The 15000-nt window shown below is 36.3% G+C and overlaps 1 protein-coding gene and 1 long non-coding RNA gene across 4 annotated transcripts in view; one reads left to right on the top strand and one right to left on the bottom strand.

The window, feature by feature from the left end:
* LOC147843792 (uncharacterized) overlaps positions 1–15000 on the bottom strand; it is a 1319745-nt gene that overhangs the window by 215391 nt on the left and 1089354 nt on the right. The window lies entirely within an intron of this gene.
* myo19 (myosin XIX) overlaps positions 1–15000 on the top strand; it is a 58316-nt gene that overhangs the window by 23136 nt on the left and 20180 nt on the right. For 2 of the 3 annotated variants that reach the window (XR_015490716.1, XM_087253151.1), the window contains exons 8-14: positions 2104–2200; positions 5723–5799; positions 7176–7266; positions 9065–9230; positions 10999–11072; positions 12415–12650; positions 14544–14720. Coding sequence is in view for 1 of the 3 variants with exons in the window: in XM_087253151.1 (XP_087109277.1) it covers positions 2104–2200; positions 5723–5799; positions 7176–7266; positions 9065–9230; positions 10999–11072; positions 12415–12650; positions 14544–14720 (918 nt within the window). In the remaining 2 variants the exon portion in view is untranslated. Of the gene's footprint in view, positions 1–2103; positions 2201–5722; positions 5800–7175; positions 7267–9064; positions 9231–10998; positions 11073–12414; positions 12651–14543; positions 14932–15000 lie in introns of all 3 variants that reach the window. The other variant, XR_015490717.1, reaches the window with a different exon arrangement.

Genomic DNA, 15000 nt, shown 5'->3' with positions numbered 1-15000 from the left:
ACTGCCTATTTTCATTTTAATATTAGCAACTTAGACAGCAGAAATGTTGAGGCGCCGTGCTGCATGAGCGTCATCACTGTGTGGGTATTTATAACAAAACGGAGCCGATAAAAACACTGCCTCCTTTCAATTTCAGTGAAAATACGAAACACAGCCTCTCTTTTGCTGAGTATCAGTTTTAAGAATCGATAATGGCCATTTTAAAAGTATAACATACAATAAGTTTTTACATTATAGGAAATAAAGGCGATCAGTCAATATACAGAATGTACGTGGTTACATTAATCATTAACTTATCTTTGCGCTCAGCCAAAACACGTTACCTGAGAACAAGTAATAGATTCCAATGCCCAAAGTCAGGGAATATGTCGTTAGATAAAGACAACAAGATAAATGAAATATCCCGTTTAATAAATATAGTGAGATTAGATCCAGCGGGAGATGCTTGATGAGAAGTTCGACTAGCAGAGCTCTGATCTGGGTAGATGGGCTGAGTGTGATTAAATGTTGAATGTGATGAGTTTTCAACAATACTAAATTGAAACTTTATTTTTTTACATGGTTTAATAATTTTTTTTTATTAAAATTGAAGTTCCTGTTTCAAAGCTTACAGATAGATGGCTAATTTGTATGTCATTGACACTTTTGGCACTTTTTTGGAGTATTTTCATAAGTTTTGTTTTTTCCTGTAAATGATTCAATAAATACCGTACCGTGACATTCATACCGAGGTATTACCGTACCGCGAAATTCTGATACCGTTACATCCCTACTAAATACACATAGAAACATTGTTTTTAGAGATATCTTGATCATATTATCTATATATATTTTTTAAAACTGGTGTCATCGCTCTCCACTTCAAAATTTAAATTCAACACATTTTTAGATATGGGAGTCTAATTGATTTATTTAAGTATATTTTAAATATGTTTTCTTAGTATAATGGAATTTATAGCATATGCATTTTTATGCATTTAATAGCACTTTAGTCAACTTTGGTTGTTTTTAAATGTGCTTTATGAATGAATATTTGAAGTTTGCAAAATGTACTTGCAACTCTACCTGACAAAAGCCTTGTCATCAATCCCAGTTGTAAGAGCAACGAATAATAACTTGACTTCTAGTTGATCATTTGGAAAAGTGGCAGAAGGTAGATTTTTCCTGATAAATCATCTGTGGAGCTGCATCCCAATCATCACAAATACTGCAGAAGACCTACTGAACCCACATGGACCCCAGAAGCTCACAGAAATCAGTCAAGTTTGGTGAAGGAGAAATCATGGTTTGGGGTTACATTCAGTATTGGGGTGTGCGAGAGATCTGCAGAGTGGATGATCAACATCAACAGCCTGAGGTATCAAGACATTTGTGCTGCCCATTACATTACAAACCACAGGAGAGGGACAATTCTCCAGCAGGATAGCGCTGCTTCTCATACTTCAGCCTCCACATCAAAGCTCCTGAAAGCAAAGAAGATCAAGCTGCTCCATGATTGGCCAGCCCAGTCACCAGACATAAACATTATTGAGCATGTCTGGGGTAAGATGAAGGAGGAGGCATTGAAAATGAATCCAAAGGGTCTTGATGAACTCTGGGAGTCCTGCAGGAACGCTTTCTTCTTCATTCCAGATGACTTTATTAATCAGTGATTTGAGTCATGTCAGAGATGTATGGATGCAGTCCTCCAAGCTCATGATGGAGTCAGACACAATATTCATTCTGTCTCCACTGCAGCAGGACTTTATATTCTATACTGGACATTATTTCTGTTCAGTGACGAGACTTTTGTCTAAGCAGAGTCAGACTTTACTGTCCTAATGAAATCATTCAAAATCAAGGCATGATCATATTTTATTTTAGTCAAATAAGCGTCATCTAGAGGTCATTGCCTTTCATTTAAGACAATTTTGATATCAAATAATCTTGAATGATATTTGTTGTTCCTAAAACTTGGATTCGCAACAAGATTTTTGTCAGGTTGTGTAGAATCTGCCACATGCATCTGCAAACATTCAAATGTGTCCAGCAGTCGATTTTATTTGCAAAGATTGCACATGTGTTATGATTTGTTGTCTGACTGTTTGTTTCTTTCATTTAAAGATGATGAAGGGAGCCACAGAGCAACAGAGACTGGAATGGATGCTGCCTCTGGAGCAAGACTTTGTTTGGCTGCCACATGCAGAGAAAACCTTAGAAGGCAAGTGTCATACTTCCAAGAATTAATATTTTAAAGCATGCAAGTCAGTATTTGGAGAAATGTAAGGACATTTATATTGGAGCTGTGGGGATGAATTGAGAAATTATTGTGCCATCAGTTGTAAAACATTAGCCTAGAGTGCCATCTGGTGTTAAACTAGCTTAGAGCACCGTATGCTGTTATAAAACTAGACTAAAACGACATCAGCTGTTAAAAAAACAAACCTAGAGCAACATCGGCTGTTTAACAGCTAGCCTAGAGCGCCATCGACTGTTTAAAAACTAGACTAGAATGCCATCGGCTGTTTAAAAACGAACCTAGAGCGCCGTTGGCTGTTTAACAGCTAGCCTCGAGCCCTATTGGCTGTTTAAAAACTAGCCTAAAGTGCCATATGCTGTTTAAAAACTAGCCTAGAACAACGTCAGCTATTAAAAAACTAGCTAAGAACAACATCGGCTGTTAAAAAACTGGCCTTAAACAACGTTGGCTGTTTAACAGCTAGGTTAGAGCACCGTCGGCTGTTTAAAAACTAGCCTAGAATGCCATATGTTGTTTAAAACTTAGCATAGAATGGCATCGGCTGTTTAACAGCTAGCCTAGAGCGCTGTCGACTGTTTAAAAACTAGACTAGAATGCCATCGGCTGTTTAAAAACGAACCTAGAGCGCCGTTGGCTGTTTAACAGCTAGCCTCGAGCCCTATTGGCTGTTTAAAAAATAGCCTAAAGTGCCATATGCTGTTTAAAAACTAGCCTAGAACAACGTCAGCTATTAAAAAACTAGCTAAGAACAACATCGGCTGTTAAAAAACTGGCCTTAAACAACGTTGGCTGTTTAACAGCTAGGTTAGAGCACCGTCGGCTGTTTAAAAACTAGCCTAGAATGCCATATGTTGTTTAAAACTTAGCATAGAATGGCATCGGCTGTTTAACAGCTAGCCTAGAGCGCTGTCGACTGTTTAAAAACTAGACTACAATGCCATCGGCTGTTTAAAAATAAATCTAGAGCGCCGTCGGCTATTTAACAGCTAGCCTCGAGCGCCGTCGGCTGTTTAACAGCTAGCCTCGAGCGCCGTCGGCTGTTTAACAGCTAGCCTCGAGCGCCGTCGGCTGTTTAACAGCTAGCCTCGAGCGCCGTCGGCTGTTTAACAGCTAGCCTCGAGCGCCGTCGACTGTTTAACAGCTAGCCTCGAGTGCCGTCGGCTGTTTAACAGCTAGCCTCGAGCGCCGTCGGCTGTTTAACAGCTAGCCTCGAGTGCCTTCGGCTGTTTAACAGCTAGCCTCGAGTGCCATCGGCTGTTTAAAAACTAGCCTGGAACAGTATCAGCTGTTAAAAACTAGCCTAAAACAACGTGGGCTGTTTAACAGCTAGCATAAAGCACCGTTGGCTGTTTAACAGCTAGGTTAGAGCACCGTCGGCTGTTTAAAAACTAGCCTAGAACGACATCGGCTGTTTAACAACTAGCCTAGAACGACATCGGCTGTTTAACAACTAGCCTAGAACGACATCGGCTGTTTAACAACTAGCCCAGAGCGCTGTCGACTGTTTAAAAACTAGACTAGAATGCCATCGGCTGTTTAAAAATTAATCTAGAGCGCCATCGGCTGTTTAACAGCTAGCCTCGAGCGCCATCGGCTGTTTAAAAACTAGCCTGGAACAACATCAGCTGTTAAAAACTAGCCTAAAACAACGTGGGCTGTTTAACAGCTAGCCTAAAGCGCCGTTGGCTGTTTAACAGCTAGGTTAGAGCACCGTCGGCTGTTTAAAAACTAGCCTAGAACGACATCGGCTGTTTAACAACTAGCCTAGAGTGCTGTCGACTGTTTAAAAACTAGACTAGAATGCCATCGGCTGTTTAAAAACGTAATATAGAACAGCATCAGCTGTTTAAAAACTAGCCTAGAACGACATCGGCTGTTTAACAACTAGCCTAGAACGACATATGGTGTTCAAAACTTAGCATAGAATAGCATCGGCTATTTAAAAACTAATCTAGAACAACATCAGGTGTTTAACAGCTAGTCTAGAGCGCCGTCAACTGTTTAAAAATTAGACTAGAATGTCATTGGCTGTTTAAAAACGTAATATAGAACAGCATCAGCTGTTTAAAAACTAGCCTAGAATGCCATTTAGTGTTTAAAACTTAGCATAGAATGGCATTGGCTGTCTAACAACTAGTCTACAGTGCCGTCGACTGTTTAAAAACTAGACTAGAATGCCATTGGCTGTTTAAAAACGAACCTAGAGCACCGTCGGCTGTTTAACAGCTAGCCTCGAGCGCCTTCGGCTGTTTTAAAAACTAGCCTAAAACGCCGTATGCTGTTTAAAAACTAGCCTAGAACAACGTCGGCTGTTTAACAGCTAGCCTAGAGAGCCATTGGCTGTTTAACAGCTAGGTTAGAGCACCGTCGGCTGTTTAAAAACTACCCTAGAACGCCATGTGGTTTAAAACTTTGCTTAGAATAGCATTGGCTGTTTAAAAACTAACCTAGAACAACATCAGCCGTTTAACAGCTAGCCTAGAGCGCCGTCGACTTTAAAAATTAGACTAGAATGTTATTGGCTGTTTAAAAAGTTAATATAGAACAGCATCAGCTGTTTCAAAACTAGCCTAGAGCGCCTTCGGCTGTTTAACAGCTAGGTTAGAGTGCCATTGGCTGTTTAAAAACTTAATATAGAACAGCATCGGCTGTTTAACAGCTAGGTTAGAGCGCCATTGGCTGTTTAAAAACTTAATATAGAACAGCATCGGCTGTTTAACAGCTAGGTTAGAGCACCGTGGATTGTTTAAATTCTAGCCTAGAACAACATCAGCTGTTTAACAGCAAGCCTAAAGCGCCGTCGACTGTTTAACAGCTAGCCTAAAGCGCCGTCGACTGTTTAACAGCTAGCCTAAAGCGCCGTCGACTGTTTAACAGCTAGCCTAAAGCGCCGTCGACTGTTTAACAGCTAGCCTAAAGCGCCGTCGACTGTTTAAAAGCTAGCCTTAAGTGCCATATGGTGTTTAAAACTTGGCATAGAATGGCATCGGCTGTTTAAAATCGAACCCAGAAAGACGTTGGCTGTTTGACAGCTAGCCTAAGGCGCCATCAACTGTTTAATAACTAGCCTACAGTGCCTTCAGCTATTTAACAGCTAACCTAGAAGGCTGTCAGCTGTTAAAAAACTAGCCTAGAGCACTGTCTGTTGTTTAAAAACTAGCCTAGAGTGCCATCTGATGTTAAAAACCAGCCTAATCCGCCATCTATTGTACAAAAAACACTAACCTAGAGTTCCATTTGCAGTTAAAGGCTAGCCTGGAGCACCTTCTGCTGTTAAAAGTTAGCTTAGAGCGCAGTCTGCTGATAAACTAACCCAGAGCACAATCTGCTGTTAAAAAACTAGCCTGGAGCTCATAATCAATTCCAGTGAGAATTGCAGTGCATTTGGAGAAAATGTCAGAATCAGTGCAGAATGATTTCTTAACTGGATTTATTGCAGCTGCAGCTCTAATATTTTTTGACTTTCTGTTCGTGTCTGAGCAGAAGACTGTTTGCAAGAGACGGTGGAAGCCATGATCAGCCTTGGCATTGATGAAGGGAAACGGGCACAGATATTCAAGGTATATTATTATATTATTAAAGCATATTATATTAAATTATTTATATATTATATTAAAGCATCAGTGGTGTTTGGAGATGAGTGCTGTCAATGTTGGTCAGCGATTAGTTGTGTTTTTAGTTACTGATTAAGGGTGTCACGATCCTCCAAATCCTCGATTCGATTACATTTTTGATTCTTAAGTCACGATTCGATTTTCGATTAATTTATGACCAATTAATTATTTGTAGCCTACCGTTTAAACTACCTGACCTGCGTGGTCTTTGTTTTACCCATAAACAAATCATACAGTAAATGAATAAAGGCAAGATACACACATAATTACCAAAATATATCTATTGAATTAATCAATCTATTAAAGAAATGTTGGCTAGAATTCTGCATTTTTGGCTTAAATTATAGAGAGACATATGTTATATATAGCAGATGAACCGAGACTGCATCAGATCGCGAAGCAGATTAATGTTGATCATTTCCGCACTGACAGCTCGAAAGAAAGAACAAAACAACTGGCCTAACACAACATATTATAAGATTAAAACATGAAAAAATGATCAGATAGTAACTTCGGTCAATTGTCCTAACGGATAAACCGAGATCAGGCTGGATAAACAGCTCTCGGTAATATTTCAGCATGCTTTCACTTTCGCATTTACCGGTAAGAATGACATCTCGCCCTGCTCATCATTCTCTCTTCATATAGCCGTATATATGGCTATTACACGATCATGATACACTGTGATATAGCCTGGGTCGTTAGTTCGTTGCATTGTTTTGTTTTCTCACTACAATCGATCCGCTCAATAGGGCAGAGACCGTCTCATTCAGGCGATCTAGGACTGATTGATTTGGCGCAGATGCGAGCGCAACTGCTGGATATATGCCAAACATATTGTCGGGCCCTGAAAGTTTAAGCCCTGTCGACGGTTCTCCTGCGTCTGCACAGTTTAACAAGCACTTCGACAAGCCTGTTTTTCGGAATCTGTCTCGTGACATTGGGGGCGTGGCAGCATCGACGATTCTATTTTTTGATTCGATAATCGAAATTGAGCATACATTTCGATCGATTTCGATTTCAAATCGAAATTGTGACACCCTTATTACTGATTGCATTTTAGTAATTTGATCTTTAAATTTAGATTTGTTTTGTTTAATTTTTGACAGTTTGATTAATGAAACACTTTAAATAATGGACTGAGAATAAGATCGAAGAGCTGAAACGTGTGTGTTTATGCCATAAATAAAATGACTTGTTAAATTCTGAGCGTGAGGGTTTATTGTAGCTGTTTTACACACTAACAAAAAACGAAACAAAAGAGACCAGATTGTTCCTATTTATTGAGAGGAAACTGATGTGATTGTTGTTTTTCTGAAAAGATTCTTGCAGGTCTTCTGCAGTTGGGGAATGTGGACTTCAGTCCCGCACCAGAAGAGGCTCAGCCATGTGATCTCAGTGGACAATCCAAAGGTGTGATGTGTTTCTGCTGTAGTGTTTATCTAAAAGGCAAGTTACGGCAAAGAATTAGGTTGCATGACTCTTGACATGATGAGACGCAGTACTTGTGTAAGTATTGCAAGTTCCTTTCTGTGTTGCGAAATGTCCCCATCACATTCCTTCCTTTCAATCTCTTAAATACTTCCTTGTTTATATTTTAAAGTTAATAAATATAATTTTTCCTGTGGTTTTAAAGCTTAACATTTAACATCTGTGTAGCGTGACGCCTCAGAAATTATTTTAATATGCTCAAGAAACATTTTTGATCATTATAAGTGTTGTTTTTTTAACAGTTGTGCTGATTTTTATTTTTATGCTACTTTAAAGTAATAATAATAATAATAATAATGGGCATCACGGTGGCACAGTGGGTAGCACGATCGCCTCACAGCAAAAAGATCACTGGTTCTCCCCATGTTCATGTGGGTTTCCTCCGGGTGCTCCGGTTTCCCCTACAAGTCCAAAGACATGCAGTACAGGTGAATTGGGTAAACTAAATTGTCCTTAGCGTATGAGTGTGAATGACTGTGTATGGATGTTTCCTAGTGATGAGTTGCCACTGGAAGAACATCCCCTGCGTAAAACATATGCTGGATAAGTTGGCGGTTCATTCCGCTGTGACGACCCCAGATTAATAAAGGGACTAAGCCGACAAGAAAATGAATGATGAATTAATTAATGATAATATGTTTTTATTGCAAAGAGACAAAATTCACAATATATGCTGGCCATTTGTCCCTTTTACAGCTTTAAAAAAATGACCTAAAATAATATAATAATGTCATAGTTGAACAGTAGGTTGTACGTTATATTATTATTATTATTATTATTATTATTATTATTATTATTATTATTATTATTATTATTATTATTATTATTATTATTATTATTATAAATAATAATAATAATATTTGCTCATTTTTTATTTACTATTGTTATTGTTGTTATTATTATTATAAATAATTCATGCTATTTATCATTTTTTTAATGTTCATAAATTTTTGTAGTTTTTATAATTATATTATTTTGTCTTGTTATTAAAGTTTAACAGGAAAAGTGGAAAGTCTTTCACTATGTCTGGCATATCAAGCATTTATGTTTTTCATTCATTCATTTTCCTTTGACTTAGTCCCTTAGTCCCTACAGCAGAATGAACCGCCAACTACTCTGGCATATGTTTTTATGCAGCAGATTCCTTTTCAGCTGCAACCCAGTACTGGGAAACTCTCGCATTCACTGATGCATTCAAACACTACAGCTCATTTAGTTCATCAATTCCCCTATAGCGCATGTGTTTGGACTGTGGGCAAAACCGAAGCACTCGCATGAAACCCACGCCAACACGGTGAGAGCATGCAAACTCCACACAGAAATGCAAACTGGCCCAGGCGGGACTCGAACCAGCGAGCTTCTTGCTGTGAGGCCACAGTGCTAACCACTGAGCCACCAATTATGCTCTTTTAACTCAATAAAAAATTCTTTGATGAATAATCAATTCTCAAATTTAATTCTATTTAAAAATTGTTAATTTTATAAGCAACTGCATCAAAGTCTTTGCTATTACATTTCATCAAAGTGATGTGTTCTGCTAGAATAATATCCTTTTAAAAAATCATATAAAAATATAACTTACTCAGTGAGAACATTGTACTTCCAGTTGAACCATGTCAGCATGCTGAGCAGCAGTATGTGTTGGTCACTGCTCTCTTCATGTTCATTCATACATTTTTCTTCAGCTTAGTCCCTTATTTTCTCTTCATGTTGTTTGTAGGTTTTCTGCAGAAAGCGGCGGATCTGCTGCAGGTTTCTTTAGATGAGCTGCAGTCGTGTCTGATAGTGAGAACTCTGCGTGCTGGCAAACAAAACATCCTCAAACCTTGCTCTCAGTCCGAGTGTGGCATCCGCAGAGACTGTCTTGCTAAAGTCATTTATGCACAGTGAGTAATTGTAAAGTACAACTCTTGCACAAAACGAATCCCAAAATTTGCTTTATTGTTTTTAATTGTCTAAACAGTAAGGCCAGAATTATTCACCCCCCTGTTTATTTTTTCCCCCAATTTCTGTTTATCGGAGAGCAGAATTTTTTTAACACATTTCTAATCATAATAGTTTTAATAACTCTTCTCTAATAACTGATTTATTTTATCTTTAAAATGATGACAGTAAATAATATTTGACTATATACTCTTCAAGACACTTCTATACAGCTTAGTGACATTTAAAGGATTAACTAGGTTAATTAGGGTAAAGTTAGGGTAATTAAGCAAGTCCTTGTATAACAGTGGCTGGTCCTGTAGACCATGGTTTCTCAACCTTTTTCACTTCAAGGGCCACCTTTTTCTCCAAAAATCTTTTGAAGGCCCAAACTGATTATCTAGAGAAAATAGTTATTTTAAAGCTTTATTTATAAGCAAAACATTTATTTTGCCTTCAATTATTCCCTTATTTTGTACACCATTTTTAAAAAAACATATATATATATATATATATATATATATATATATATATATATATATATATATATATATATATATATATATATATATATAATTTTTTATTTTTTCATAAATAAAAAAACGCACTGACAGGTTCAAAGTTCAAAGAGTATTTGGGCCTTTTCTTCACTAAAGGAACCTGATAGGACTTCAGGAGATGGCAAAAAAACTGCTGATGCTTTGAATTAGACAGACTTCTATTCATCTATTGTTCTATATCTATTCAAATAAACAACATAACCTAAACGTAAAACATTGTAAAAAAAACAACAAAAAAAACGCTAAATCTGTTGTAACGCATTGATCTTAAGGTGGTTTGGTTTGTAGCTGGACATTATTGGAGTTCGCTGACAGGATCAGGGAACAGCTGTTCACTACTGAAACACCATCGAGTATTGCTACAGTAGATCCTCCTGTACGGACCCGCGTCAGTTATAAAACACTTGCAGGATGTTCATTTGGACAAATATGCGGATATTTCAAAGTGTTCACACAAAGAGAAAGCGCATAGCCTAGTTTGTGAATCAACAGACTTGTGCGACTCTGATACAGTACGAGTCACCGATGTGAGGCACGCGCGAGCTGGTTATTATAACTCTCATCATCGTTACCTTTACACTTGCATGACTGTTTGCTTTATTCAACAGTCCCAGTTGACACGCAGCGGTTGGAAGTTTAAGCCACAGTTATGTCTGTAATTAACAGTGAGGATGTTTTTACAGTCCAAATTAGCCTGTTTAATCACAGTAAACAGGAAATGCCATTACTATTATCATTTTAATATGACATTTAATATTGAAATCGAATAATTATAGTGTAATCTTTAAGTTAATTTTAAGCTACCTTGTGGCACACCTGCAGGATCGCTGTGGCCCACAGGTGAAAAATCCCTGCTGTAGGCAATCCAAAACAAATATTGCTTAAGGGGGCTAATAATATTGACCTTAAAATGGCCGTAAAAAAAATTAAAACTGCTTTTATCCTAACCGAAATAAAGCAAATAAGACTTTCTCCAGAAGAAAAAATATTATCAGACATACTGTGAACATTTCCTGAATCTGTGTAATTTGGGAAATATTTAAAAAAAGAAAAGAAAAGAACAGGAGGGTGAATAATTATATATACAAATACTCATGTTAATCATAATTAAGCATCAATTTTTCTTATTCTAGCCAAAAGAAACTAGAATATTTTTATTATTGTTTTACAGGCTATTTGACTGGTTAGTCACTTTCATCAACAACAGCATGTCTGCAGACAGTTCCATGTGGTGCAACTTTATTGGTATGTATATTATTTTATTACATACTTTTGTTCAGGGCTGCACGATACAGGGAAAATATGCAATGTTGTCGTTGCGATAACAATTATTTGTATGATATAACTAACTTTCAAAAGCTCTTTTATCATCAGTTTTTAAATGTCTTTTATTCATGTTATAATTATACACTGTAAAAATATCTGTAAATGAACCGTTTCTGTATTTTGTGTGCTTCCTGTTTATTTACGGTTGTGAATTGCTTTATGGAATGCTGATCTCTGCTCTGTCGACTTTTAACATTGAAAATTTAACCCGTCAGTTTAATAAAGTGACTTTTATTGACATTTAGCAGTAATAATATAATTTATAAGAAATAATATCTAGCAAAGTAAATCTGTAAAATACCAGAAAATGGGCTGCAGTTTATTACAAGGTTTCTGTGGCATAATATACAACACCAAACCAGACAATATAGCACTGCAAACTATCAAAGATGTTCATAAAAGTCACTTTTTAAAGCTTTCTAAGGATAAAAGTTGTTGGAAAAAAAGATCAAGTTCCCATAATACAATTCAAAAGCATAAATAAACGGGGAAAAATAAAAACATGAATCACATAATATGGATAACTGCTTATTTATGGAATTTTTTTCATAGTAAACTAAAATAAATATGTAATAGAAATGTCTCTGAGCTAATTAAATCTCAAATAAATGTCAGTGTGTAAACATTTAGACTTTAAAACACCACAAATTACTAAAAACCTCGAAGGAAATTCTGATTTTGATCGTCAGTGTTCATTTTCCTCTCTCATCTCCTAGCCTTAGTCTCGCCTACTACTGGTGAGGTGGAGCTAAAGATAGTAAAGGCCTCATCTGATTTGTCAGATTTGGAATTGACAACCTATGCATGCAGCACACAAGTGCTTACCACATAAAATGGGCTTTATTTTTTGCACTTCTCTGTGATATGGATATTGCATGTTTAAACAGACATTAATAAGTTATTTTTAATTTCTCTATTTACTTTACAATATTTTATGTTAAGCATAATATTATATGTTAAGCATTGTTAAATGAGTGTATTATTTCTGTCATTTATGGGGACTTTTATTTTGAAATGGGCCTAAAATTGAAAGGAAAAAAGATATGGTGAACAGCTTAACAGAACTCCTGCAAAAACAAATTGTAAGTGGAACCATATACAGTACTATGATCGGGATAACAATACTATTTCAATACATTGTGCAGTCCTACTTTTGTTATACATTTCTAAATGTGTTACTTTCTACTCTATTTTTCATATAACTTAAATAAAAAATAAAAATACTTTTACAAAACTCAACCATGACTCGTGTCTTCGACAGGTCTGCTGGATGTGTATGGTTTCGAATGCTTCCTCCTGAATAACCTGGAGCAGCTGTGTATTAATTACGCTAACGAGAAGCTACAGCAGCACTTCGTGGCTCATTATCTGAAGGCCCAGCAGGAGGAGTATGTGAGTGAGGGGCTGCAGTGGTCTTTCATTCGTTACCAAGACAACCAGGGCTGCCTGGACCTGATTGAAGGCAGTCCCTCCAGCATCATCTCTCTGCTCAATGAGGTCTGTGCACACTTTCGGATAAATGACATGGATAAATATAAATGTTATGCAATTTTTATTTTATTTTTTGCATGAATGCAATGGCTTTATCTGCAATGCTTTATGAAAATGAGACACCAACTAATGTTTAACAACTAACAATGTGCAATATATGTTTGTTACAGTTGTTGTTCAGTCAGGGATAATTGATAGCTGCCCTCTAAATTATCGCAAAAGTAATGCACACCTGAAATTGTGATGCTTTACACATCGAGTTTGTATTATTTTCTAATAATTTAATGGACAGTATTCAATTATTCCACTTGTATAACAGTCCCCACACTGTTCAGATGTTGTATTTTAAGACATTTGTCAGGTTTTTGTCTGTCTGTCTGTAGTGCTTTCATTCTTACTTTCTGTTGTTTTATATATCTATCCTTCTATCTATCTATCTATCTATCTATCTATCTATCTATCTATCTATCTATCTATCTATCTATCTATCTATCTATCTATCTATCTATCTATCTATCCATCTATCCATCTATCCATCTATCTATCCATCTATCTATCTATCTATCCATCCATCCATCCATCCATCCATCCATAACGATATATGGATAGATAAAAAGATAGAAGGATAGATGGAACGAGATGGATGGACGGACGGACGGACAGACAGATATAGATAGATAGATATAGATGGATATAGATAGATAGATAGATAGATATAGATAGATAGATAGATAGATAGATAGATAGATAGATAGATAGATAGATAGATGGATGGATAGATGGAACAATATATGGATATCTATCTATCTATCTATCTATCTATCTATCTATCTATCTATCTATCTATCTATCTATCTATCTATCTATCTATCTATCTATCTGTCTATCTGTCTGTCTGTCTGTCTGTAGTGCTTTCATTCTTACTTTCTATTGTTTTATATATCTATCCTTCTGTCTCTTATCTATCTCTCTATCCAGCTATCGTTCTAGCTATCTATCGTTCTAGCTATCTATCATTCTATCGTTCTATTCATCCATCCATCCATCCATCCATATATATCTGTCCGTCCGTCCGTCCATCCATCTTGTTCCATCTATCCTTCTATCTTTTTATCTGTCCATATATCGTTCTATCTATTTGTCTATCTTTCTATCCATCTAGCATTTTAGCTATCTATCCTTCTGTCTATCCTTCTATCTGTCGTTTTATCCTTATATTTGTCATTGTTTTATCTATCATTCTATCTACCTATTGTTCTTTCTTTCTATCATTCTATATATGTATCGACATATTGTTCTTTCATTCTATTGTTCTGTCTATCTTTCTTTCTATCGTTCTGCTATCCATCCATCCATCCATCGTTCTTTTTATCTATTGTTCTTTCTATCATTCTATTTACAGTCTATCTATCTATCTATCTATCTATCTATCTATCTATCTATCTATCTATCTATTTATCTATCTATCTATCTATCTATCTATCTATCTATCTATCTATCTATCTATCTATCTATCTATCTATCTATCTATCTATCTATCTATCTATCTATCTATCTATCTATCTATCTATCTATCTATCTATCTATCTATCTAATATAAAAATAATGGTACATCTTAGAATGTTCATCAGCCGATCAGAATCAAGCATCCAATGTATGATATTTGTTAATGTTAGTTAATATACAGTATATACTAACGTAACTATGGTTACGTAGGCTAGGTCAGATCCAATGAAATAAAATGAACAAATATATTGTCAACTATTCATTTAGCAATTTATCAGTAAATTTTGAAATCAAAAGATATTAAAAAAAATGTAATTATCGTATGTCTTTATTTTTGTTTACTATTTTAACTTTATTTTAACTCTTTGTCGTTATTGTCTCTCTGACTTCCAGGAGTGTCGACTGAACAGAGCATCGGATGCAAAGAAGTTTCGTGTGCGTCTGGAGAAGGAGCTGTCAGATAATGCCAACATCAGCTGGGACAAGTTCAGCAAAGAGCCCCATTTCACTGTGGCCCACTACGCTGGCAGAGTCAGCTACCAGATTGAGGGCATGATGGAGAAGAACAAGGTATAAACAATTGCTAACAAAAAATATGTAGCTGAACAAAAGAAGATATTTTGAAGAAGGCTGGTTGCTGGCACTCATTGACTTCCATAGTAGGATATTCTTGGTTATTAAAGGTATGGCTCACACAAAAATAAAAATTGTCATCATTTACTCACCCCGTTTGAGTTTCTTTCTCTGTTGAACACAAAAGAAGATATTTTGAAGAATGCTGGTTGCTGGCACCCATTGACCTCCCTAGTTTTTTTTTTTTAAATATCCTACTTATGGAAGTCATTAGGTG

Source organism: Danio rerio, chromosome 5 (assembly GCF_052040795.2).
Source record: "Danio rerio strain M-AB ecotype USA chromosome 5, GRCz13ab, whole genome shotgun sequence".
Classification (NCBI taxonomy): Eukaryota; Metazoa; Chordata; class Actinopteri; order Cypriniformes; family Danionidae; genus Danio; species Danio rerio.
This window is presented reverse-complemented; position numbering and strand designations above follow the sequence as displayed.